At 42.2% G+C, this 25,194-nt stretch overlaps 1 protein-coding gene across 1 annotated transcript in view; it reads left to right on the top strand.

The window, feature by feature from the left end:
• Nucleotides 1-10,934: 10,934 nt before the first annotated feature.
• The window catches only part of ZNRF2 (zinc and ring finger 2), a 95,453-nt gene continuing 81,193 nt past the window's right edge, over nt 10,935-25,194 (top strand). The window contains exon 1 of the mRNA XM_032872347.1: nt 10,935-12,173. Within this exon, the coding sequence (XP_032728238.1) occupies nt 11,714-12,173 (460 nt within the window). The 5' untranslated portion in view covers nt 10,935-11,713. The remainder of the gene's footprint in view (nt 12,174-25,194) is intronic.

Below are 25,194 nucleotides of genomic sequence, written 5' to 3'. Positions count from 1 at the left end.
AGCCCTCTGGGGGGTAACACATCTCGGAAATGAGGAGCCCACTGATGCAAACTGCTTCGGGTTTCCAGCCTTTGGCAGTGCAGCTTTGTATCACTAGATGTCAGTGTGGACTTTCCCAGCGGCCACCTTCTCTCCGCGGGAGATGGACCAGACTTCACGCAGGGGCCTTCCTCGCGTTCTCCTTGCGTATTTTAAAACACAAAACCCTGAATCCGGGGCTGCTCTTTTTAATGCCGTGACCATCTAATCTCAGTGCTTGCATTTAGGCGCGGGTCTGCGTGGCTGTGTTGAGATAGGTAACGGGAAGTCGGGGCTGTGTTCCACGTAGGGTCCTTTAAAAGCAGCATGGGGGCAGCGCCTGGGTGGCTCAGTCGGTTAAGTGGCAGACTCTTGATTTCAACTCAGGTCATGATCTCAGGATCGTGATTTCAGGGTCGTGAGATCAAGCACCGCATCAGGCTCCCAGTTCAGCCCAGAGTCTGCTTGTCTTCCTTCTGCTCTGGCCCCCCCACCTGCGCTCCTCTTAAATAAAAATAAAATCTTAAAAAGACAATAAAATAAGTAGAAGAAGCATGCTGCCATGGGTACCTGTATTGCCCGGCCCCAGGACATAACAGCCTATGCTACCATGGCTAACAGTGGGCAGGGAGCCAAGAAAAAAATATGTATGATTAGCCACATAAGCATTTAAGGATTTCAGGGTCACGCTTATTCGATTTTTTCCTGGTTTTGAGGCAGCTTGTAGTCAGGGGGCTTCTGGAGTCTTAAAGAACAGCCATTGTATCCCTTTCCTTGTGCTGCTATCACTAGTTACCTCGAGCTTTGTTGCTTAAAACTGCACAAACCTATTATCTTAGAGTTCTAGATAGAGGTTGGAAATCCAAAAATGGGTCTAACTGGGTTTAAATCATTATGTCAGCAGGTCTGTGCCCTGCCTTCAAAGCTCTTGGAGAGGATCCATTTCCTTGCCTTTTCCTGTTTCTAGAAGCCACTGGCATTCCTTGGCTTGCAGCCCCTTTCTGTCTTCAAAGCGAACACTGGCCAGTCAGGTCCTCCTCCTACTCCCCTCCATCTTCTCTGCCTCTGCCTCTCCTCCTTCCTCTTTCATTGTAAGTAATTACATCAGGCCCACTCAGATAATCCAGGACAATCTCCCTATCTCAAGCTCCTTCATTTTTTTATACCTGCAAAGTCCCTCTTGCCATGTAAGGTAATGTACTCACCCGCTCCAGGGATGAGGGCATGGACATCTTCAGGGGGGCATTTTTCTGCCTAACATAGTCATCATTTTAAAAAGAATATATGATGCAGTGTTTGAGATAATGAACTTTTTAACAGCCTATTTAGTGTAATAGGAAACCGCTGTTTGTACCGTAGACTATGTTGGAAAATAACAAGCCCCAAATTTCCTTTGCTCATGGAATGTTAACAATGTAGAAAAATAAATTTGCCACACCCAGCATTAATATTTGGTCACCCTCCAATCTGACTGCACAGCCCAAGTTCTGCTGCCCCTTGTGACCCCCACCCCCATTTTCAGGATGTCTCTCCTGGAATGGCACCCAGTTAGCACAGGGAGAACACACAGAGAGGGCAGGAGACAGGGCTCCAGCACTGACGAGCGTTGTGTAGGATGAAATCCAGGATTCTGAGGAACCTGACTGAAATAACCCATTTATACCCCCATGCACATTCCACATGGGATTGGGTATCTGAAGGCAACAGAGCTGAACCCCATGCCTTGCCACGACCTCAAGGCTGGTTCGTTCTACCTTGCAAAGCTGACTTGGTCTCCCTCCTTCTCAAACTTGATCTTTCCTCCACATTTCCCACCTAGTGCTAGCAGGAACCAGAAAGCTTCCCTGTCATCCCTGACTGTTCCTTCTCAGTGTTGTACAACCTCCAATTGGTCTGCATGAGCTCTAGAGTCTCCTCTCTTAATAGCTTTTGAATCTGCCCTACATCAGCGGGCTCATCAGTCTTCTACTGTACTCTGTTTTCCTCCCTCCTATCAATAAATCCTCCAAAATACTTCCTGAGTTATCTTTCTAAACTGTAAATACAACCATGCTGCTTCCCTGTTCGTGAGGTGGTTCCCTTTTGCCTTCTGGAACAATTCCAACCTCTTAGCCCAGCACACCAAGCCTATTAGACTCTGCCTCAACCTACTTTTCCGGGTTATTAGCTCACCTCCCAGCCTCCTACTCTTCTGGAAGGAACTCCGTGCGGTGCTTTTGAAGCTCAAAGCTCTCCCTGGCTCCCTCAGCCAGGAACACCTGTGGCTGTGTAAGTCAACTCTTTCTCTCTCTCTCTCAAGACTCTGCTTGGTACCACTTCTGGAAACGCATTCTTGTCCTTCACCCAGCCCCCATCCCTGCACTCTGTTGCAGCATGCATTTACCACACTGTCCTCGAACCGTCTCACCATTTGTATCTGTGTCCCCTGACTATAAGCTGTAAGGTTTCTGGAGGCAGGGACCCTGTTTGGTTGAACTTTGCCTGCCTAGTGTTAACTACAAGATCCAGCCTGTGACTGGATGTCCAGTGACATTCAGTTTAAGGAATGAAGATATCTCCATGGGTCCCAAGGTATCTTGATGTCTCCAGGCACCAGGGATGACCCAGTTCTAGGACTATGTACTAATACCTGCCCTGTTTAGACCTGTATCCCAGAGAGCCCATCTGGCTTCTGGGAAGTGGAGGGTGGGGCAGGCTCAACAGTAGGTCTTGTGGCTCTTGTGTTCCACGTGTGGCCCAGGAAAGTTAGACCTGCAGTTATGAGCTTACCCTTTCCAACCTGGCCTACCCTGGGAGGATAGACCAGTTGGCAGCAACACCAAGGGAAGTGGCCACCTAGGGCATGGACTCCTGTGGCCAAAGCAAATGTGACTCACACACGCTTAATTGTGGCCACGATAGCCTGTTAAGTCAGTAGTAATTCAGAACCTGCCTTATCACTGCTGTCCCTCGTGATCCCCAGCAGCTACTGAATGTCCTCTGTGCACAGATTGTCTGGGAGCTCTACAAACAGCCACTGTAGAGAATTAAAAATAAAATAGAAACAGAATTTCTGTACTCGGGAGCCTTATGCAATTTAGGCCCAAAATAAGGAGCTTGCCTTTACTGGGGCTTTTGGCTACCTTTGGTGGGAGGAGGGGGTAAGGGAAGATGTCTTATAAGACTTTTTAATCATTCATGTATAACCATAGTGATTTAAAGCAGTGGTAGGAAGCAGGGATGAGAGGGCATATGCATTGGAGGCGGAGTCCCATGCATTATGTAGCAGAGAGCTATTTTTTCTCCAAGCTCTTCTTCACTTCAGTAGGCCAGCAAGATTCCCTTGGTGCTGACCCCAGGTCACACCTTTCTGCTCAATGTTATATATATATATATATTTTTTTTTTTTTCAACAGTAGGTCCCTAATAAAGATCAGGGATTCCTTTTAAAACACTATGTATGGAGCCCAAGCAATTTCTTCATAATGGAGGAAAAGCAGCATGAGTTGTGGTTGTTTTGTATGAAGGGTTTTAAAATAAGGGCTTTTAACGATTTTTTAAAAAATATCATTTGCAAGCCAAAGTGGATGGAGAGTAGAGCATCATATAAATATTTAATCTCTGATTACTACTCTATGCCATTTTGATAAGGAAGAATTAAGTTATTTTTAGATAATAAAAATAGGGGCTGACATTGTGTCTCAAGCTGTATTTAGAGAGGAAAATGATTCAGAATCTATGTTTAACATAGCTTAGAGATCTGGTCACCGATTGATTAACATGAAATGCTTTTACAAGACATTTAGTCCTATTCAGAACCCCAAAGTCTCCTCAGTGAACGTGTAATTTAACTGTCCTCTAGAATCAAAAGATATTAAAAAAAAAAAAGATTTAAATGTTAGAGATTTCAAATAGTTAATCCCTGGTCTCTCAATGATAATTTCTTTTTAAATTTCATAGAGATATATATGCATGTGCAACCATTCATCACACGGTGGAAAGATGTAGGTTTGTCAACATGACATGTCTTAGTTAGTGATGTACGTACTTATTAGTAAATTACTACTAAACAGTTATTGCCCAAAAAGCCTTAATTGTCAATAATGCATTAAAATTACGCAAAGTGGTAAAATCAATTCCAGTATTAGTATACTTAAAATATCTCAACCTGCGAGAGATCATATGCAAATTAGTACAACCTGCTAGAGCTAATGACGGTGAGATAAAAATTCACGTATCTATTAACACATTCCAAACATTTTCAAATAGACAGAGTCATCTGAGACTCACAACTCTTCTGTGAGGCTGCTCTTATGATCCTCTGCATTTTACAGAGGAAACAGGTTTAGCCAGGTTAAGCAGTCTGCCCTAAATCCCACAGCTAGTACTAGATAGAGCCAGAGCTTAACCCTGGCTCGAGCTTACCCACTTCATGGTGTGTGCTTATAATCTGGTAGCGATTGGCTCCATCCTTTGGAAAATAGGCATGATTGATTAAAAGATCAATGAGAGTAGAGGGAAGAGAGAATTTGGCTTACTCATGATAGAAAAGTAAGAGTGTGTAAAAGGCATTATACAAATTACGGATATTCCCTGAAAAATTACCCAACAATGTGATCCCCAAATATTTTTCTAAACTAACTTTGGTTTTAGAATGTAAGATACAAGTTTCTAATCACCACTAAAATCCTAAACAGGGTTTTCTGTAGAATATATTAAGATAAATTTTAGGGTCACCTGGGTGGCTCTGTTTGGTAAGCGTTTGACTTTGGCTCAGGTCATGATCTCAGGGTCCTGGGATTGAGCTCTGCCTCGGGCTCCCCATTCAGTGGGGAGTCTGCTTCTCGCTCTCCCTCTGCTCCTTCTGCTTGTGCTCTCTCTCTCAAATAAATAAATAAAATCTTTTTAAAAAAATTTTTTAAAAAGGTAAATTTTAGATTGTCCATTTCTTTAAAGAAATGAAATATAATAATAGGAAAAAGGCCTATTTAAAAAGTAGATAATTATACAAATAGTCCTATAGTTTGGTAAAGAGACTGGGTAATGTACAACTCTAAAAAAGGGGGGGTGCAAAACCATGGCCATCTTTTACACACTATAATGAGAGTAAACATGGGATGGCAGAGACTTTTGCAAAAAGTGTAGGTCTAGTGCCGACCGCACTGTGAGCCCTATTGGGAGGCTGTGGGGCCTACTGAGAGGACAAATGGGGTGGCAGGTCTTCTTCCCTGCCAGCTTTAAAAGAGTGGGCAAGTCAAGGGCACCTGGCTGGCTCAGTTGGTAGAGCATGTGACTGTAGATTTTGGGGTTGTGAGTTCAAGCCCCATGTTGGGCATAGAATTTACTTATTAAAACTTTTTTTAAAAAATAAGAAGAGTGGACAAGACATTTGCAGCAACCTGGATAGAGCTAGAGAGTATAACGCTAAGTGAAATTAGACAGTCAGAGAAAGACAAATTCCATATGATTTCACTCATATGTAGGAATTTAAGAAACAAATGAGCAAAGGAAAAAAAGAGAGAGACAACCAGAGAGAGAAGCCAAGAAACAGACTCAAGTATAGAGAACAAGCTGATGGTCACCAGAGGAGAGGTGGGTGAGGCATGAGCGAAATAGGTGATGGGGACTAAGGAGGGCACTGGTCCTGATGAGCACCGAGTAATGTATGGGATTGTTGAATCACTGTGTTGTACTTGAAACTAATATAACACTGTATGTTAACTATATGGGAATTAAAATGTTAAAAAGGTTTTACTTAATTAAAATAAAATAAAATAAAATAAAAAGAGTAGGGGGTGCATGGGTGGCTCAGTCAGTTAAGCGGCTGCCTTTGGCTCAGGTCATGATCCCAGGGTCCTGGGATCGAGCCCTGCATCAGGCTCTCTGCTCAGCGGGGAGCCTGCTTCTCCCTCCCTCTCTGCCTGCTGCTCTGCCTACTTGTGCTTACTCTCTGTCAAATAAATAAAATTTTAAAAATAAACAAATAATAAAAAGAATAAAAATAATAAAAAGAATGGGCAAGAGAGGGAAGAGGGAAGAGAAGAACACAAAAGAGTAAGTGCCAAAGGGAAGAGACTCAACTGAAATCCAAACTGGGTAACAGCAAACCCATCAGTCAAGTTTGTTTTTTTTTTTGTCTTTTTTTTTTTTTTTAAGATTTTTATTTTTCTAAGTAATCTCTATAGCACAGCACAGTCAGGTATTCTTACTGACAAGCCCACAGCTAGCTTACCTGCTCCAGTGTAGGTTTCCGGCTACCCATGTTGTCACCGTGCAGTGCTCTAACAACTCAAACTAACTTCGAACCCCAGAAGTCACCACTTAATCATGTGAGGAAGAAGAAAAATAGAGCATCTGAAAAAGCTTCATAGATAGGAATTTTAAAGAGCTGGGGCTCTGTTACTTAAGAGTCACGAGGACGTGAAAAAGAACAGTTCTGATTGTGTGTGGGAAAATGTCATTTAGACCAGTGCTTCTCCAAATACCGTCTTCGGTCTTGTGGCACCAGGGTCGCTGGGCGGCTTATAATGCAAATTTTCAAGGCCAGATTCTGATCTACGGAGTGAGAATCATGGAGGGTCGGGCCTGGCTGTTTGCTTTAACAAGATCTCCAACAGATCGTAAGAGACTCTTAATCTCACAAAACTGAGGGTTGCTGGGCGGTGGGAGGGGTAGGGACGGGGTGGTTGGGTGATGGACATTGGGGAGGGTATGTGCTATGGTGAGTGCTGTGAAGTATGTAAACCTGATGATTCACAGCTTGTACCCCTGGGGCTAATAATACATTATATGTTAATAAAAATAATTAATTAAAAAAACAAGATCTGCAGATGATTCTTTGGTGCACTGAAGCGTCAAAGCACTGATTCAGACCATCGTTAGTCAAACTGCAGATTACAACCCATTAGTGGGTTGTAAAATCAATTCAGTAGGCAGTGACCAGCATTTTACAAAAGTGAAATGGAATACAGGGGGAAGTGGAGTACATCCCATGGTTCATGGATTATGAGCTCATAAAACTTGTTTCAGTTCTAGATTTGGATGTACACCCATGTGTACTGATTTAAATGAAACAGCACTTTGAATTTTTGAAGAACTGGTAGGGTATAATAAGAAGAGACAAATTTTATGTGAAGCCAGATCTGTTTGGTTGATGATAAAACACATTGACAGCTTAATGTGGATTCCTGTTTGGGGGAAGGAAGAGGGCCAAGGAAAGAACATTACAAGCCAAGGTTTTCTAACTCCAGAATCCTCATGGGGAAAGAATCAAAAAGGCCTACCCAGAGAGAAAAGGGGGAGAGGGCATATGCCACATAGGAGATGTCAGGGAGGATAAGTATAAGATAAGGTCATGTGTGACCTTCAAGAAACAATCATGTAAGAATATTCATTCATTCATTCATTTATTCATTCACAGATCATTTCTTGTCCATCAGAGGTGTCAGGCACTGTGTTAGGTGCCGGGGTATAGGATGGATATGAAGCCTCTCTTGGACCGCACTGTTTAGTGACAAATAAGCAAGATCAACAGCATGATCAATGCTGAGAAGGAAGCATTAATATAACACTTAGTGGGAATGCTGAAGTCAGTCTGAGATGGTGTGATCGGAGTGGGGTCACAGGGGACATCCATATGGAGAGGGCATTTAATCAAAAATGATGATCACATCTTAATATGGTATTCTTTTTTTAAACTAACCAGTGATTATCTAGATCAGTGTTTTTCAAACATTAGTGGGCATCAGAACCCTGTAGAGGGTTTATTCAAGCACTTTTTGATTCAGTAGGTCTGGGGTGGGGGTCTGATAATCTTTCTTTTTTTTTAAGATTTTATTTGACAGAGAGAGGGATCACAAGTAGGCAGAGAGGCAGGCAGAGAGAGAGGGGGAAGCTGGCTCCCTGCCGAGCAGAGAGCCCAATGCGGGGCTCCATCCCAAGACCCTGAGATCAGGACCTGAGCTAAAGGCAGAGGCTTAACCCACTGGGCCATCCAGGCACCCCATAATCTGTCTTTCTGACAAGATCCCAGGCAATGCAGATACTGTTAATCTGGAGCCTGTTCTTTGAGGATTGCTTATCTACATGGCTAAATTAAGAGTTCTGTTAGATGGTATTTCTAGAAACACAATTTAAAGTAGATAGAATTTAGCTGATCTGCATGCACACAAAAAAATTGTTTTTCTTTACCACATTTTGATGGCTTAATAATAGTAACTGTCACTAGAAATTTTTCATCTAACTTAACTTTTATTGTATAGTGTTTCATTAAGATTTAATATCTAGCTTAGATATCTGACAGGCAACTGTTCTTGTGTGTGGCAAAGATATGCTTGCTATGTGCTTGACAAAATATTTCCTTTTTTCCCCCTGGGTACGCACATAAGACCCCATTTCCTGGCCCCTTTCCAGTTGAGTTAGAACATGTGACCGATTTCTGCCAGCATGGATACTGGGGAGAAGGGATGCAAACCTTTCCACACTTGGCTGAAACTTCTCTTAATGTCTGCCCTTTTGCTTTGGCCAGCCAGGTACACTGGATTTAGAGAAGGGCTCTGTGAGCAGTCTGGGAGCCTGCTTAGCCACTGTATAAGAGCCTGGGTCCCTGAGCCACCACTTGAAGAGAAACCCAAGATTGCCACCCAGATGGGGAACCATCTGAAGGGAGATGAGAGAGCAGACCAGGTGAGCTCACAACGGGTTTTCCCAGCATCACGGCCCTCAAGTTTAGCAGTTGGATTCCACTGTGTAGCTTAGCTTGTCTTGACTAATGCTTCGCCTGGCACCAAGTAACACAAAACACATATTTTATGAGCTTCATAATCAGCTTCAATTTCTATTCTCCTATGTCCAACATTCAGCCTGTAAATGACTTTCTGGCCACTCATTTATTCAACAAATACTTAACCTAGAGGCTACTGTGTGCCAAGCACTGCCAATGGTGAGCAAAAAACTAAAACTAAAACTAAAACTAAAACAAGACACACGCCTTCCATGCTCTCAGGGAATTTAGTCTGGTGAGGAAGGGACATAAATCAAACAATTGTTCAGACATACGTAAAATTTCAGCTGTTGTGGATGATGTGAATGTTAGAAGCCTGGTGCTATCAGGGGATTTCTTTTTCCTAATTAGGAATAAATGTTGAGTGCTTTAAGGTGTAACTACCATCTGAGTAAAAATGATTTAAAAATAAAACTAAGTTTGGATGTGATGAAGCAAAATATAATTAATTCTGAAGACGACTAAGAGCCATACAGTTTTTATCATTAATCTTTTCATTTAATAGCTTTAACTACTGCATGGCATTTGCTCCATATTATAGTAACCTAGACTTTTAAAATTCATATCTAATGAGGACTGTGAAATCCTTTAACTTACCAATTGTTAGCTCCTCAGAGACTTGCAAAAGTCCTTTATTCATTTTTTTTTAAATAATAGTGTGTTACTTTTCTATATTCCTTCCGAACCAGAGTTTTACACCGAAGGCCTCATTCAATAAAAGTTAAATCAGATCAAATCACTAAATACCTTCTTGAATTCTGAGAACTTGTCATTCTGGTTACCACTTTAACCTTTCAAATTTTTCTCTGCTTACCAAGTGTCCAATGGTTTCAGTAAGCCCATACACAGGATGAAAGAATTTTTAGATTTGCATTGAGTAGATTTGTTTTTCCATTTCTCTCTCTCTATATATGTATATATATGCACACACTAATCCACTGATAAACATATGCATACATATACATTCTGAGATGTTTTATATATACACACAATACATCTATATCTATACATATATTCTTTACTTTTGTTTGAAAATTTAATTCTCATACTTGAATGATGAAAATCATTACATAAATGACATTACAAATGTGGAAAAAAGATGGTATTTATTTTTGGAGTTCGTACAAAAATACCAGTTGCTATTATTTTCATATAGTGGACACTTCAGGAACTTTCACAATGTATATCCAGACCATGCTCTGACACCAAGATACTGTATCACACTTAGAAACGAACCGAGGAGAATTTTGCTACATTCCATTTTAGAGAAATTACAGGATTTTATTATTTTTATTATTTATTTAAGTAATCTCTACACCCAAAGTGGGGCTTGAACTCACCAACCCAGAGATCAGTCTCAGGCTCAACTGAGAGCCAGCCAGGTGCCCCTAGAGAAATTACAGGGTTTGAAAGCTGTCGGTGCCCTAGGTCAGGAAATTAAAGTCCAGAAAGGTAAAGTTTGCACATTGCACCGTGATTTAGTTCTGATCCATCCTAAACCGAGACCCCAGATCTCCTAAATCAGGTGCAGATTTCTCTGCCCCCACGCTTTTTGCCTTAAAACTGAAGGTCAGGCTGCATTATCTTTAGTTCTTCCAACTGCGCTTCCTCCACGGTCAGTTTTATGGGGTAAGTCTAATTAAGATCGAGTTGACGTCTGCATCCTTTGTTATTTATGTTTCCGCGTTTCTTAAGTCTTTTATCAACATTGCTGAGCTTCTGTTTTATTTAAAAAACACACTCCGAGTAACACCAACCAGCAGGTTAACACCCACCCAAACTGGAGGGTCAGGACCCAGGACACAGCCATTCTCAGCCCCAGCTGAAAAAACGAGAAGTTTACTGACGCGGTCTAATCCAGGGTCCCGAGGCCACGTGCGAGAGGAGGGGCCGCCTTTTGGTTGGCGCCCCGAGGGGCTCCGTCCCTCCAATCGGCTTAGGCCCCGCAGTGAAGGAGGGGGCGCGCCCTGGGGGAGGGGGCGGGGCCGAGGACCTGTCCATCACCGGGTCCACGGGAGGCGGCACCTACCACACCGCTGTACCTTGGCGAGGCGGGGCCGGGGAGGGAAGGCCGCGGCCGGGAGAGGCGGGGCCCAGCCGGCGGAAGCCAATCCGCGGGGCGGTGCGAGGGGGCGGGGGTGGGGCCACCGCCTGCGACCCAAACACCCGAGTCCGGGTGCACTTTGGAGTCGCGCTGCTCCTCGGCCTTCCGGTGCGAGGGCCGGGGAACCTCCTCCCCCACTGGGCACCCCCACCTTCGTGGCCCAGAACCTCCCCGCTTCCGCCCCTCCTTCGCAGGGGGCAGTGCGGCGACGGTTGCCGGGAAGCGCGCGCCGCCCCTCCCTCTCCTCGTCCATCCTCCCCTCACGCGCCACCCGTTTTTCCTCTTTCTCCGTTAATAACAGCTGGGTGGCTGGGGGAGGAGGGAAGGTGGCCCCGGCGGAGTCTGGGCGGGCGCCTCCCACTCACCCGCGAGCTGCCGTGTGAGCCGGAGGATGGCGGCGGTAGCTGCGGCCGCCCGGGAGGAGGCGGTACCGAGGCCCGGGGCGCAGAGAGCGGCGACGGCAGCAGAAAGCGGCAGCGACCCGTCGCGGCGCACCAGAACCGAAACCAGCGGCAGCCGCACAGCCACCTGAGCCGCCCCTCCCTCCAGAGCTAACGAGCTGCGTCCGCCGCAGCCCGACCTCCTTCCTCTCCGCCTCTCCTCGTTTCCCGCGACCTCCCGCAGGCCGCCGGTCTCGCCCCCCGCCCCCGAACACAAGAGCGCCCCGGGCGCCGACCGCCCTTCGGGGCGCGGGGCGGCGGCCCTGGACGTGCGGGCTTCTCCTTGCGCCGGCCGCGGCGCCTTGGCCCTGCCCGCTCGCTCCTGCGCTCGCTCCCGCCCTCCCGGCGCTCGGGGCGCCGCGCGCGGGCCCGGCCCGGGGCAGGGCGGCCATGGGCGCCAAGCAGAGCGGCCCGGCCGCTGCTAACGGCCGCACCCGCGCCTATTCGGGCTCGGATCTACCTTCCAGCAGCAGCGGAGGCACCAATGGGACCGTGGGCGGCGGCGGCGGCAGCAGCGGGGCGCGGGCCGTGGCCGCCGGGAGGTTTCCGGCTCAGGTGCCCGGCGCGCACCAGCCCAGCGCTTCGGGCGGTGCCGCGGCGGCCTCAGCGGCCCCGCGCAGTCGCTCCCTCGGCGGGGCCGTGGGGAGCGTGGCGTCGGCGGCCCGAGCGGCGCAGTCCTCCTTCAGCATCCCCAACAGCAGCAGCGGCCCGTACGGCTCGCAGGACTCGGTACACAGCAGCCCCGAGGACGGCGGCGGCGGCAGAGACCGGCCGGCGAGCGGGGGCCCCGGCGGGCCGCGTCTGGTGATCGGCTCCTTACCAGCTCATCTCTCGCCGCACATGTTTGGAGGTACGGCTCCCTCCCCTCCCCGGCCTCTCGCGGGCGGCACGTGGGCCGCGGCCGCGCTGGAGTTTACCTTTCTCCTTTTCTCCTTCAGCCTGAGCGCCGCGGCTTTGCCGCGCTGCGCGACCGGCTCACCCCTGTGGGAGGAAAATCGCCGCTTAACCCCGGCGGAGGGGCTCCCGCTGCTCCCCGGGCTTTGCTTTCTTTAGACAACGGGTGTAACCCCCCGCCCCGCCTTGCCCCTCCTCACAGTGGCTGCCCAGTGCAAGAAGCCCTTGCTTTTCCCCCTTGGGGTGGACGGAGCAAAGATTGTTTTTCAAACAAACCGATGCAACAGCCCTCGTGGTGGTAGCTTTCAGTATCAGGAAGTCAGGAGAAGACTGGTGGCCAAACGTAGTTCTACCTGGGGACCCAAGCGGTGAGCATTTTTAAAGGCCAGGAGGTCAGAGGGTCTCAAAGAACATAAGAGTGTTTGAAAAAGGAGGGAGTTACCTCCTTTGGACTGTTACAGTGAAGCTGTAATCCTTACGTCTCTGTAAATAGCCCCACCTACTGCATGGCGTTTAATTGGTTGAATGTGTGATGGAAAATGTAATTTTGACCCGAGTGAACTGCTACTTTAGATAAGGGTTAGTATGAGCCCCGCTTAATTTGGACAGGGCATTTTAAAAATTTAAAGCAGTGTCTTAAAGAGACGCTACATAGGGAAACTGCCAAAAGCATAGGTTCTTTTGAAAAGCAGTGTTGACTACGAGTTCAGGAAAAGTCACTTGTGATAAATGGAAATTTTTAATAGCAAAATGATGTGCTTTGATGTAGAAACAGGAAGGGTGCACTTGATCTGAGGAAACGGAATTTGGCCTCTTCAGTTAACGTCCAGGACTGATTTACTTTACCTCAAACGGTTAATACCCTAAACGAATCAAAACAGTTCTCCCTTCCCAGTTCAGGAGAAGAAATTGGAAGTTTTATCTGGTTAGGTAGGCTGACTATAGAAGAAAAACATCCCCGTATCACTGCTTTATTGTATTATATAAATTCACAAGTGAGCACAGCTGGAACAGTGAGGAAATGGTTCCCTCCATTTTTGTGGCCCTTTTTTTCATATGTTTATATATGTGAGAAATGGAGTTGGTGAAGAATGTTCAGTAATGTTAATTTATCTGTTCTGATGTTCTCTGTAGTATCAGTATTTATGTTAGCATATTGAAAATGGGAATGTCGTGCTTAGTTTATGTTTTTAATGTTGCTTTGCACATTCAGTGTAGAACAACTATAAACTACTTTATTCCAATTGTTATAATTTTGCTGCGTAAAGAAAAATACTGATATTTTCTAAAGTTGGGCCATAAAAAAAAATTGTTTTTGAGAAAAAGAACTAGTGCTGTCCTTACTGTGATTGAATCGTAATTAACACAGTTGAAGATTATTTTGATCTTAATTAACACAGGCGTAGTCACTAAACTGAGGAATAACAAAAGACAGTTTCTTGAGAATGGGAGCTTAGTTCATTTATAAAGGATAAGCTGGTTTTTTAAAATACTTTTTAAAGTGAAAATTTGCATTTAGCCGTTATGATCAAAAGATGTTTATAAAAGCTTGCTAAAGGAATGAGAAAAAGCTTGTGAAATTAGTATCTTACTACAATATACTGCTTGCTTAAAGGGCTGATAATTTAACAAAGAGTTTATCTGTATGGGTTTATTTTCTGAAAATAAATACCTTCCATTCAGAGCAGGCGGCAAATATTTGACACTTAGGATTTTAATTCATAGTAAATTAGCAAATGACAAAGACCTGGTTTGTAAAAGTAGAAGTAGAGCAAATTTATCTTTTTCCTTATTTAAGTTCCTAGTTTTGTGCGCTTAGTTCTTTTTGTACTTTCAGGGTTAGGATGATTGGGACCTAATAGCACAGTGATAACTGTGGAACTTGGTGGCAGCCTTTCTTAACCAGGTCTCTGCAGAGAATAGAGCCCTAATGTCCTAAGTCATCTCCTGTATGACAGCTAATTAGCTTTTTTCTCCCGTGCTCTTAGAATGATTCTAGTTTTTGTAACATCCTTCTGAAATACGAGAAAACAGTCAAATAATCTGTGTTTAGTGTTTCAGCTGAGGAACTCCAGTTGCGAGAGTGTGGAAGGGGATCTAAGAAATTACTTGTTCCCATTACATGATAGGAACTCAAATCAATACGTCAATACCTTAAGTCCTAGTTGATACAGGGATATGGAATACACTGTGTAAAAACATCTTTATATTGGCATTTGCTTTACTTCTATTTTTTTTCACTTCTATTTCAATGGGTAGGTTTACCAGGGAAACTTAATAGGAGCATATTTCTCCTCATCCTGAGATTTAGGAAGCCAGATGATGAGTCTTATTTTATATTTATTTTCAGATAATGAATCTTACTGTAAAAAATTACATGTGATTATACTTCACATTGACTTAATTTTAGTATGTCTTATAGTATTAATGTGTTTATTCAGTTACAAATTGTATAAATGTTTGGGCATATGTAAAGTAATTCCCTCTGAAAATTGAGAAAAATTATTTCAAATTGGGAAGTTTTGCTGTAATTTCGTAAAACTTATCTTAATTGATACCTGTGTTATTTTGTAATAAGAAAATATGGTACTAATAAGATGCAAAATTGTTTTTCTCTTTTGGGCTGTCATGTAACTTACAGAAAACCTAAACAGTATACTACTCTTTCTTTTTTAAAATAGTAGTCCAGCAAATTGAATTGTTAGTAGTTTCATCATAATGAATTACAAATTGAGTGAGATTTTCTGTGTCAGTTTTATGTTTTGAGTATTTTAGCTGCATACAATCTTACTCAGTTCTTTGATATTTTAGTGTACAGAAATTTTAGTGTACAGAAATTCATTGGAAGAAATATCCTAGCATTTCCTAGAACTGAACAGTTTTTCTTATTTTTGCTATTTCTTTTGGAGTGCTAAGTCTAGAAGTACTAAAGTGGACAAAAGCCTTCTCTTGTCTATCACCTTTGTTTTAAAACAGGCCTTTAGTGACATATAGGCTAATATTTAAAAGCCTTGGTGGTATTTCAGGATTTTTTTGGCTTTATTTTAGGTCTACATTTTTTCCACTCTCAAGTTGTTAATGTTCATAAAATCAGTTGTTATGGGTGGTAGGATGGTCTTTAATGATCCAGCAAGGGTAGGAAAGGTAAATTGGACTATAAAGACATACAAGTGAATGGAGATTATTTCTAGAGGTAGCATGTGGGCTTCATAACCATACATGAGTCTAGAAGTGAAAGTGTAAAATGAATTAATCTAGATAGTTAACTGGTGGTACTCCATTGTTTCTGCCTTCTCCTAATTGGCTTGCCTCTGTTAGGGTCTGTTGTCACCTTGAGTGTTTCAGTAGTCTGACTCTAATTCATACGCCTTCTGTTATTTAGGAAACATCTTATGTTGAAGGAGTGGGGGTTATCTCTTAAAACGGAATATGTTAAATGAAGTCTATATTTCTAGACAGATTTCTCTTAATCTTCCAGAAAGATGCAGGTTTTTAAGGTAGTGAATTATCTCCATTAATTGTTAATGAATCATTCTCCGTCATTCACTTCTTACCAGTATCTGGTGCCAAAATATTTGAATTTGGGATACTGTGATTAATCTACTTCCTATTTCTGAATTTTCTTTTATTCATTTGAAAACCTTTATGTAGTGTGGCAGAAGAGAAATACCTCCTTCTTCCTAAGAAAAATTACACTTCTAATTACCAACCTGGTCACTGCCCAAAAGAACAACTCTGGTGGTTCATGTTTCTCAATTGTAATCCCACATATCTTTAAACACTGTAGGAGATACCTGGGGTTGTATGCTTTGTTATGTTGAAGTGTGGGCTCTGCCTGGAAGTTTGCTTTGGGACTGTTTTGAAAATTCTCTTTTTTTCTGCATTTTCATCTCCAGCTTTCTTTTATTATTTTTTTCTCCTGAAAGTTCTCTTGTCCGCAGGGTAGAAGGTGGGCTGGAGGAAGGAGTGGTTTGTGTTGCAGTGGGCATCGTCTGATATGAAAGGTGCCTTACCTGAGTACTTTCGATGTTTTGCTAGTTGCAAAGCCAGTCCTTGTAGTAAGGATAGTGCCTCCAGCCTATCCCCAGCCCCCTCCAGTTTGATTGCTTTGCCTGGTAACCAGTAACCACTTACTGGTTACTTACTGGTTCATTCTTGTTTTTTGGTTACCAATAAAGTTAATTGGGTACAAGCTTTTAAAATACTGATTATTCTGTGTTTATAGGGAGAATTGCCTTAACGTTATACTTAACTGCGTATACCGGATATGTGCATGATTGGGTATACTAGCAAATGGGTTTTAAAAAAGTATAGGGACAGTTTTATATAGCAAAGTACTTAAAAAAATTTGTTTTAAGATTTTATTTATTTGACACAGAGAGAGAACACAAGCAGGGGGAATGGGAGAGGGATAAGCAGGCTTCCCGCTGAGCAGGGAGCCCAGTGAGGGGCTCGATCCCAGGACCCTGGGATGTCTTAATTGTGCATTTACTTGACAGGTATTAACTAATGAATTAGGTTTGTTCTACTGTTGTTTAAGTGTTTAGAAATTGGGGAAAACATGTTTTTTGTATAAACAGCGAAGGGTTCAGAAAACCGTAAGGTTTGATTACAAGTTTTCTATTTTCCTTATTAACAAATTCTTATACATTTTATTGTCCAAAACAACACATATCTGTTATCTCAGTTTCTATAGGTGAGTCTGGGTTCCGTTTAGCGTGGGTCTGCAAGACTGCAACAAAGGTATGCCAGGACTGGGTTGTTACTTAGAGAGTTAGCTGGGGAAGGGTCTATTTTCAAGCTGCCTCAAGTTGGCAGAATTTATTTGCTTGTATTTGCTAAGCCCATGACATCTTGCCGCTTCAAAGGCAGCGAAGGAGACAACCCAGCGAGGTAAGCTGGTGCTACATTATGGAAATGTGATCACATAAAGACCACTGCTTTCCTTTGAACCCTGGTTGGAAGCAACTCACAGGTCCTGCTAGACTCAAGGAGAGGGAATGACAGGTGTAAATGTCAGAAGGCAGGGATCATGTGTGGCCATCCGAAAGTCCATCCACTATTGATTACAGACTTAGGTTGAGGAGTCAAACATACAACTGTTCTAACTATTTTTAAATTCATTTTTTATCTACTTCAGAAAAGTTGTAATAATGTATGTGGTAAATGTTGCTTCAGTGAACATGAATTTATTTTTTTAAGGGGCCGGCATTGTAGTTTTCAGGAGTACAAACAAGGTTTCTCCTGTACTTGCTCAGATCTCAGTTGAATTTGAGATTATTATACATTGTAACAAGTGCTGTAATAGGACTGTTGTTACAAAATGCTTTGTAAGGTATCCTTTTCTTAGATAAGGAATACTTCATAGAGGCAGGTAACATTTGAACTGCAAGGATTTAGCAGTCCTATGTGTATTTGGGGTGGGGGGCAGGGAACATTCCAGACTAAGGAAGAAGCCACAGAAGCCTTGGCTTTTGATAGGGTATATTGAAAAGTTAAGAGGACGATGAGAACATGAAACTAGAAAAGTGTGTTTGGACCATTTGTTGAAAGATTTTATAGTGCTGTACCTTTGTTTCACTTAACCAAGTTTTAAAGTAGGCACCACTATGGTCATAGTTAATACGGATGGCAACCTTCCTGAGCAGTGAGTGCATTGCTTGGCCCGGACACTGTTAGTGTACTGCTACTCATGATTAAACTGCTTCTTAGGGGGCGCCTGGGTGGCTCAGTGGGTTAAAGCCTCTGCCTTTGGCTCAGGTCATGATTCCAGGGTTCTGGGATTGAGCCCCGCATCAGGCTCTCTGCTCCGTGGGGATCCTGCCTCCTCCTCTCTCTCTGCCTGCCTCTCTGCCTACTTGTGATCTCTGTCAAATAAATAAATAAAATCTTAAAAAACAACAACAACAACAACAAAAACCCTGCTTCTTAGGAGTGGGGAGAGAGCAGGAAGATAAGAACTCTCTTAGACTATAATTGGTGGAAGATGCCTAAATTGAAATTACAGCTTTGGTGGAGGAGAGGAAAAGTTAGGTTTCAGTGAAATTTCTTAGGTAAAACTGATGGGATTGAGAACTTGGGTGCATAGTGATGTCATTAACCAATCTAAAAAATAAAAAAGGAAAGAAAAAAATTTTAGAAGATGAGTTCTTGCAGGCCTCTTAAATTTTGAGTGGCTTCAGGGTTTCCATGTAGAAGCATCCTTTAAGCAGTTGGAAATAATACATCAGTAATTTAGGGCATTACAAAACTTGAGAAATAGCAAATTCTAAGTGAAGACCAAAAATGGATAAGATTACTAAGGGATGAATATAAATTGACCCCGGGGAGCAAGCATGGAATCTGGGGAGCAAGAATTTTAAGAGACAAGCAGAGTAGGAGACAGTGATTAGAATCAAACCCAAGGAAAAGTGATGGAAGTGTTTTTTAATCATAAAAATAATACATGTTCATGAGAGAGAACTAAAATGCAGAAAATACTGAAAAACACAAGAAATTACAAATCACTTGTAAACTTACTGCCAGAAATAACCAGAATCAAATGTTGATGTCTACTTTTTCATATATATGTCTTAGATAAAAGTTTGGAACATTTATCCTATATATCTTCTTTTCATTTTAAACTTTTGTGATTGATGTTCTAATATAAAATTTTAAAGCTAGAGATTTCCCTCTGAGAACTGCTTTAGCTGAATCCCACAAATTATGAAGTGATTTTGTTAACATGCAGTTAAAAATACTGTCTAAATTCTCTTGAGTTCTTCTTTGATCATGGGTTAGATATTTTTTGATGACTTGCTCTTTTCACTTCATTAGTTTCTTCTGTGACATGGAATTTTTTTATAACATGGTTTTGATGGCTGCTCAGTGTTCCAAAATTCACTCAATAAATATTTAATGAGGACCCACTTTGCCATGCACTGTCCTAAGGATACAGAAATGAAGAAGTAAAACACCTATCCCTGCTTTCATGGACCTTCTGTTCTACTTGAGGGAGACAGTAAACAAGTAAAAACAGTGTGTCAAAGGGTGTTGAATGTGATTGGAAAAATGGAGTGGAAAGGTGGGTAGACATTGTGGGGTGGAGACTTTGTCCCTCTGTTAATTTTTCGGAGATAACCTCATTGACAAGGTTGACATTCAAGCAGAGGGAAGGGAACAAGACATGAGGGATCTCTAAAGGAAAAGCATACCCAGGCAGAAGAAACAGTAACTAGAAAGGCCCAGAGGAATGAATGCACCTGCCACGTTGGGGTGCGAAGTTGTGAAACCCAAACAGCTGTGAAACCAGCGTTGTTGGAGGCGGAGGGTGGTAGATGAGAGCAGAGAAGAGTGGGATGGGGCAGAATCAGAAAACTTATTGTAGCCACTGACTGGTTTTCTGACTTTTTTGTTTTAGAGAGAGATGGAGAGGCATTTGAGAGTGTTTGCTTGTTTTTTCCTTAAGATTTTATTTCTTTGGGGCACCTGGGTGGCTCAGTGGGTTAAAGCCTCTACCTTCAGCTCAGGTCATGATCCCGGGATCCTAGGATGGAGCCCCGTATTGGGCTCTCTGCTCAGCAGGAAGCCTGTTTCCTCCTCTCTCTCTGCCTGCCTCTCTGCCTACTTGTGATCTCTGTCAAATAAATAAAAATCTTAAAAAAAAAAAAAAAAAAAGATTTTATTTCTTTGTCAGAGTGTGAGTGAGAGCACAAGCTGGAGGAGCCTCAGGCAGAGGCAGAAACAGGCTGCCCGCTGAGCAAGGAGCCAGTATGGCACTGGATCCCAGGACACTGGGATCAAGACCTGAGCCGAAGGCAGACGCTTTACAGACTGAGCCAGCTAGGCATCCCAATGCTTGAGAGCTTTTGAGCAGAAGATGAACGTAACTGCACTGGGCTTTTAAAGGATACTCTGGCCACAGTTCGAGAGTGGGCACTAGAGGTCAAGAGCCAAGAAAAGAGTTAAAAATCAGGGCAAAAGGTAACAGTGGCTTACCAGGGTGGTGGCACTGGAGGTGGTGAGCAGTGGCCAGACTCTGGATGTCCTGTTCTTAGAAGATGGAGCCAACTGGATGAGCTGTTGAAGGAGTGAGTGAGAGTGAAAGGGGAGGCGGAATTTACACGGTTTATTTGCAGTTGGGTGCTGTTACATACTAAGTGCCGTCAAAATCCTGGCATGCGTGTGTTTACATTTCTCCTGTTCTTAAAAATCTATCAGAGGTGTGGGATTGTTAGAACCAAGAGCTGCGTTTTTGTTCAAGGCTTTGGATCTTTATTGATGAATTGCCCTTTGGAAATGGCAACTTCTAGCAGAGTATAATTTCAGAAGTATCTCATTTTTTTTCTCCCCATGAAAACTCTAGTGAGGTTTTTAATATTTAAAGGGCAGGTTGGTAGATTCATTTTGAGTTATATCCATCAGTCATTATTCAGTGCTCTTTTTTTTTTTTTTACAGTAAATTTAGTGTATCAAAAAAAAATATATTCCATCATTTGAATTTAATAAATTCTGGCCATCTGTATGCCTAATTTTTGTTGAAATTGTGATTAGCCTCTGATTATTTATAAATTTCTACTATTTGTATACATATGAGCTGAGAAAAATAGAACAAAAATCATATAATATACATGATGAGTTATTACATGTAATTCAGAGAGCCAGCTTTTGGTTTGAATGATAAATTTTACCACTTTTATTACTGATTTTTTTTTATTAGTACTGCCCTTACCTCTTTTTTTCTTTCTCATTTTGTAAAGTTAATTGTGCCCTTCTAGTTTTCTTTTCTTTCTTTTTTTTTTTAAGTAAGCGCTACACCTAATGGGGGCCTTGAACTCACGGCCTTGAAGTCGAGCTGCATGCTGTATTGACTGAGCCAGCAAGAGGGGCCTCTTAGCTTCTTAATTTTATTTTTCATTGGTTCTTTTTTAATGATAAAAGCATTAAGGCGATGATTATTCCTTGGTACATGTAGTCATTTCCCATAGCTTTTGATACTTAGTATTTTCATTATTATTAAGTGAACTCTCTTGAGGAATGTTTTTGTTATTAGATTTTTTTTTTCTTCTGTAACCTAGGAGTTATACGAAAGTGGCTTTAACATCTTTGGTAAATTTATTGTTTGTTGTTCTTGCTACCCTCTTGTAATTTTTACTGTAACCTGGAAGTATTGCATTGTGGTCAAAGAGTCTTAAGATTTTCTTTTCAGTTGCAAATGATAGAAATACAATGCAGATAGTACTAAGCGGAAGAACAGTATTATAGATCTTGGGATGGGTCTGTGTTCATCCATTCTGCATTGCGTATTTGATAGGCCCTTTCTGCTAACTCTTAACCTATCATTTTGGATAGTTTTTTGGGAATTATTTCTGTGATTATTTCTTCTGCCTTTTTCTTTCTTTCTTTCTTTCTTTCTTTTCTTTTTTTTTTAAGATTTTGTTTATTCATTTGACAGATCACAAGTAGGCAGAGAGAGAGGCAGAGAGAGAGGAAGGGAAGCAGGCTCCCCTGCCCAGCAGAGAGCCCGATGCGGGGCTCGATCCCAGGACCCTGGGATCATGACCTGAGCCGAAGGCAGAGGCTTCAACCCACTGAGCCACCCAGGCGCCCCATCTTCTGCCTTTTTCTTTTCTCTTTATTTCAGTGTTGGCTACTTAGAGTGATCCTTTGCTTTATCTTTTTTTCTCTTTTTTGTTATATTTGTTTTTTGTTCCTTTTATGGGGGGTTTCCCCCCAACTTTTACCTTCTAACTCTTTACTTGACTTTTATTTCTGTAATCTTTTTAGTTTCTGAGAGCTTTTTTGTGTGAGTTTTTTCATACGTTTTGTTCTATATTGAGGGTACAGTATCTTTTTCTAAGAATATTAATGATAACTTGTTGTGTATGCATATGCTTCATTTCCTCCTTCCAGTTACTCAGTTCCCTCCCAGTTGCTTTTTCTCTTTGTTTGGCTTCAGTCTTTAATTAGGTTCTCTCTTCAGATGTTTGGTGATTGTTGGCTGATAACCCAACTCATTTTCATTGGAAGCTGTCTGTGTATGCAGAGTTATCTGTCTGGGCCCCTTTTCTTAGGAATTAAGAAATTCCTAGGAATTAAATTATTGTCTTAAATAATGAATGGTCATATTTTCTAGAGTGGCTTCTGCCTCTTTTTTTTTTTTGCCTGGAGGATGTACTTTTTTAAAAAGATTATTTATTTATTTATTTATTTGACAGAGAAATCACAAATAGGCAGAAGTAGGCAGAGAGACAGGCAGAGAGAGAGGGAGAAGCAGGTTCCCTGCTGAGAGGAGACCCTAATGTGGGGATCATGACCTGAGCTGAAGGCAGAGGCTTAACCCACTGAGCCACCCAGGCGCCCCAGGATGTACTATTTTATAACTTAGTTGTAGGAGCAGAGTGAGAAGAAAGTCAGGAATGGTAACATTCAGTGCATTACTTTAATTTCCATATTCATTATCAGTAGGTACCTCTGTCTTTATCCCTGTTATCCCCAAGTCCAGACATTTTCTTTCTCCAAATAACAAACCTCCGATGTAATTCTAGCCAGGGTGAGGAACAGCTGCCTAGTTGCTGGAAATCAAGGATGATAACTGTAAAGAGACTTAGCAGTAAATCTTTTCTTTTTACTCTTCTCGTGCCTGCCACTTCTTTTGCCTGCGTAAATGAGCTTGCTTTTCTGCTTTCCTGATTCTGCAATGAAAGTTCCCACTCATTTTCTTTCTGTAGTCTAACGATATTCCTTTTCCCCCCTCTGTCCTTTTAAAGGCTGAATTCCTTTTAAATAAATACATTTTTAATGATTTTAGTAAGCTGTTTGAATTGAGGGGAGGCTGATAAATGTATTCAGGCAATTGTCTTCAGCTGGAAGTCCTCTTGTTTTTCCTAATTGCCTAAGAAATATGAATCCATTTCTGTGAAATTTCAATAATTCAGATAAAATGAAAGTCACTTTCACTCCTTCTGTGGTGATCTCATTCACTCCCAGATGTCACTACTACCATTTTTTTGGTATGTGTACTTCGTAACTTTTTGATAAATTGATTTACATACTTATAGAGAAAAACAGTTTCATTTGTATGAGATTTTGTGATAAAGACTTGTTGTTGAAAAGAACATGGTCCTACTATATTCTTCTAAAAGCTGCTTTTTTTCTTGTTAGTGGGTTTAGGAGGTTTTTTTTAATGTGGGAGGACATAAAACATAAATCTTCAACTGCTGCATACTTACTATTCCATAATATGCATGTACTGTAATATATTTAACCATTCGTATGTTGGTAAGCATTTGGGATGTTTACACTTCTCCAGTATTGTAAAAAACAACTTTATCAATATGTGCATATTTACAGATTGTTCTCAGGGAGGTACTATTACAACAGCAAACATCTGGAATTAGTGTCAGACTCCACAGGTTTAATGGCAGTATCCTGAGAAGACTGCCCTCATTTCAGCTTCAGCTACATTTTGGGGTTCCCAGGCCTCCTGTACTGCTGATCAAAGGACTACAAATTTGGAGGAATGGGGGTGGGAGGGGAGGTCCCATGACTTCTCAGGTTTGATAATTCACTAGAATAAATAGGACTCAAGAAAATGGTACACTTGGGATTATAGTTTTATAATAAAGGATATAAAGTAGGATCAGCCAAATGAAGAGACATGGTGTGCGATCTGAGAGGATCCTGAACACCATGCTTTCCTGCCTTCTCCTTATGGAATCAGGCTGTGTCACCCTCCTGACGCAACAGTGTGTTCACGAATTAGATTCCCAAAGCCTAGGTGTCCAGACTTTTTATTTGGGTTTTATTACATAGATACGGTTGGTTAAAAACTGGCCGTATGGTTGGACTCAGTCACTCACTCCCCTCTCCTCTCTAGAGGTTGGCCTGGCTCATCACCCCTCAAGCCTTTACTCTGAGGGTTGGTCTTTCTGTGACTAGCCTCTATTCTGAATTGTCTTAGCGGCATAAAGTCACATGGGATCCCAGGGGGCTCATGAATAGTGAAGACATTCTTATCACTCAGGAAATTCCAAGGGTTTTAGAAGCTCTGTGCCAGGAACCCAGGAACAAAGACCAGACAGATTCTTTATTATACAACATATCTAGAAGTAGAATTTTCTAGTTGAATGGTATACATACTTTAATTTTTAATGGAAATTGAATAGATTACTGATTTTAATAGATATGCCCCCTCAGAGGCACTAATTATTTTGCGCCATTATATGACAATACTAAATTTTCCATAACTTAGCTGCTATTAGATGTTACCTTTTCCTGCATTTCACTTGATGAAAAATTTTGATTTGCAGGGTGTCTGGGTGGCTCAGTTGGTTAAGCAGCTGCCTTCAGCTTGGGTCATGATCCTGGAGTCCTGGGATCAAGCCCTGCATTGGGCTCCCTGCTCGGTGAGGAGCCTGCTTCTCCCTCCCTCTCTGCCTGCTGTTCTGCTTGCTTCTGCTTGCTCTATTTCTCTCTCTCTGTCAAATAAAATCTTAAAAAAAAGTTTTTTATATGCATTTCCTGATTGCTAGTGAAAATAAGCATCTTTTCATGTGTTTATTATTAGCTGTGTGTATTTCTTTTTTGAATCCCCTACTCATTGACTTTGTCCATTTTTTTTTTGTTACGTTACCTATTTTATATTGATTTGTAGATCACTATATATTCTGCAGATTAGTCTTTGGTTTATAGGTTTTAAATACTTTCCCCCAGGTTATTGACTTAAAAGATTAAGTTTTTATGAATTAGATTTATTGTGTCAGTTCCAGTGGTATAGAGTTACGAATTTAAATTATTAAAATGCTATGTAAAAGTCTTTTGTTTCCTATAAATGAAGAAGAAAGGGCCTTTGGGGCACCTGGGTAGCTCAGTCAAGTGTCTGCCTATGGCTCACATGATCCCAGGGTTATGGGATCAAGCCCCACATCTGGCTCTCTCTGCTTAGAGGGGAGCCTGCTTCTCCCTCTGCCTCTGCCTGCCACTCTCCTTGCTTGTGG

This window comes from Lontra canadensis, unplaced genomic scaffold (genome assembly GCF_010015895.1).
Source record: "Lontra canadensis isolate GAN:19392208 unplaced genomic scaffold, GSC_riverotter_1.0 scaffold2, whole genome shotgun sequence".
NCBI lineage: Eukaryota > Metazoa > Chordata > Mammalia > Carnivora > Mustelidae > Lontra > Lontra canadensis.
The sequence above is the reverse complement of the archived record's forward strand: the minus strand, read 5'-3'. Positions and strand labels throughout refer to the sequence as shown.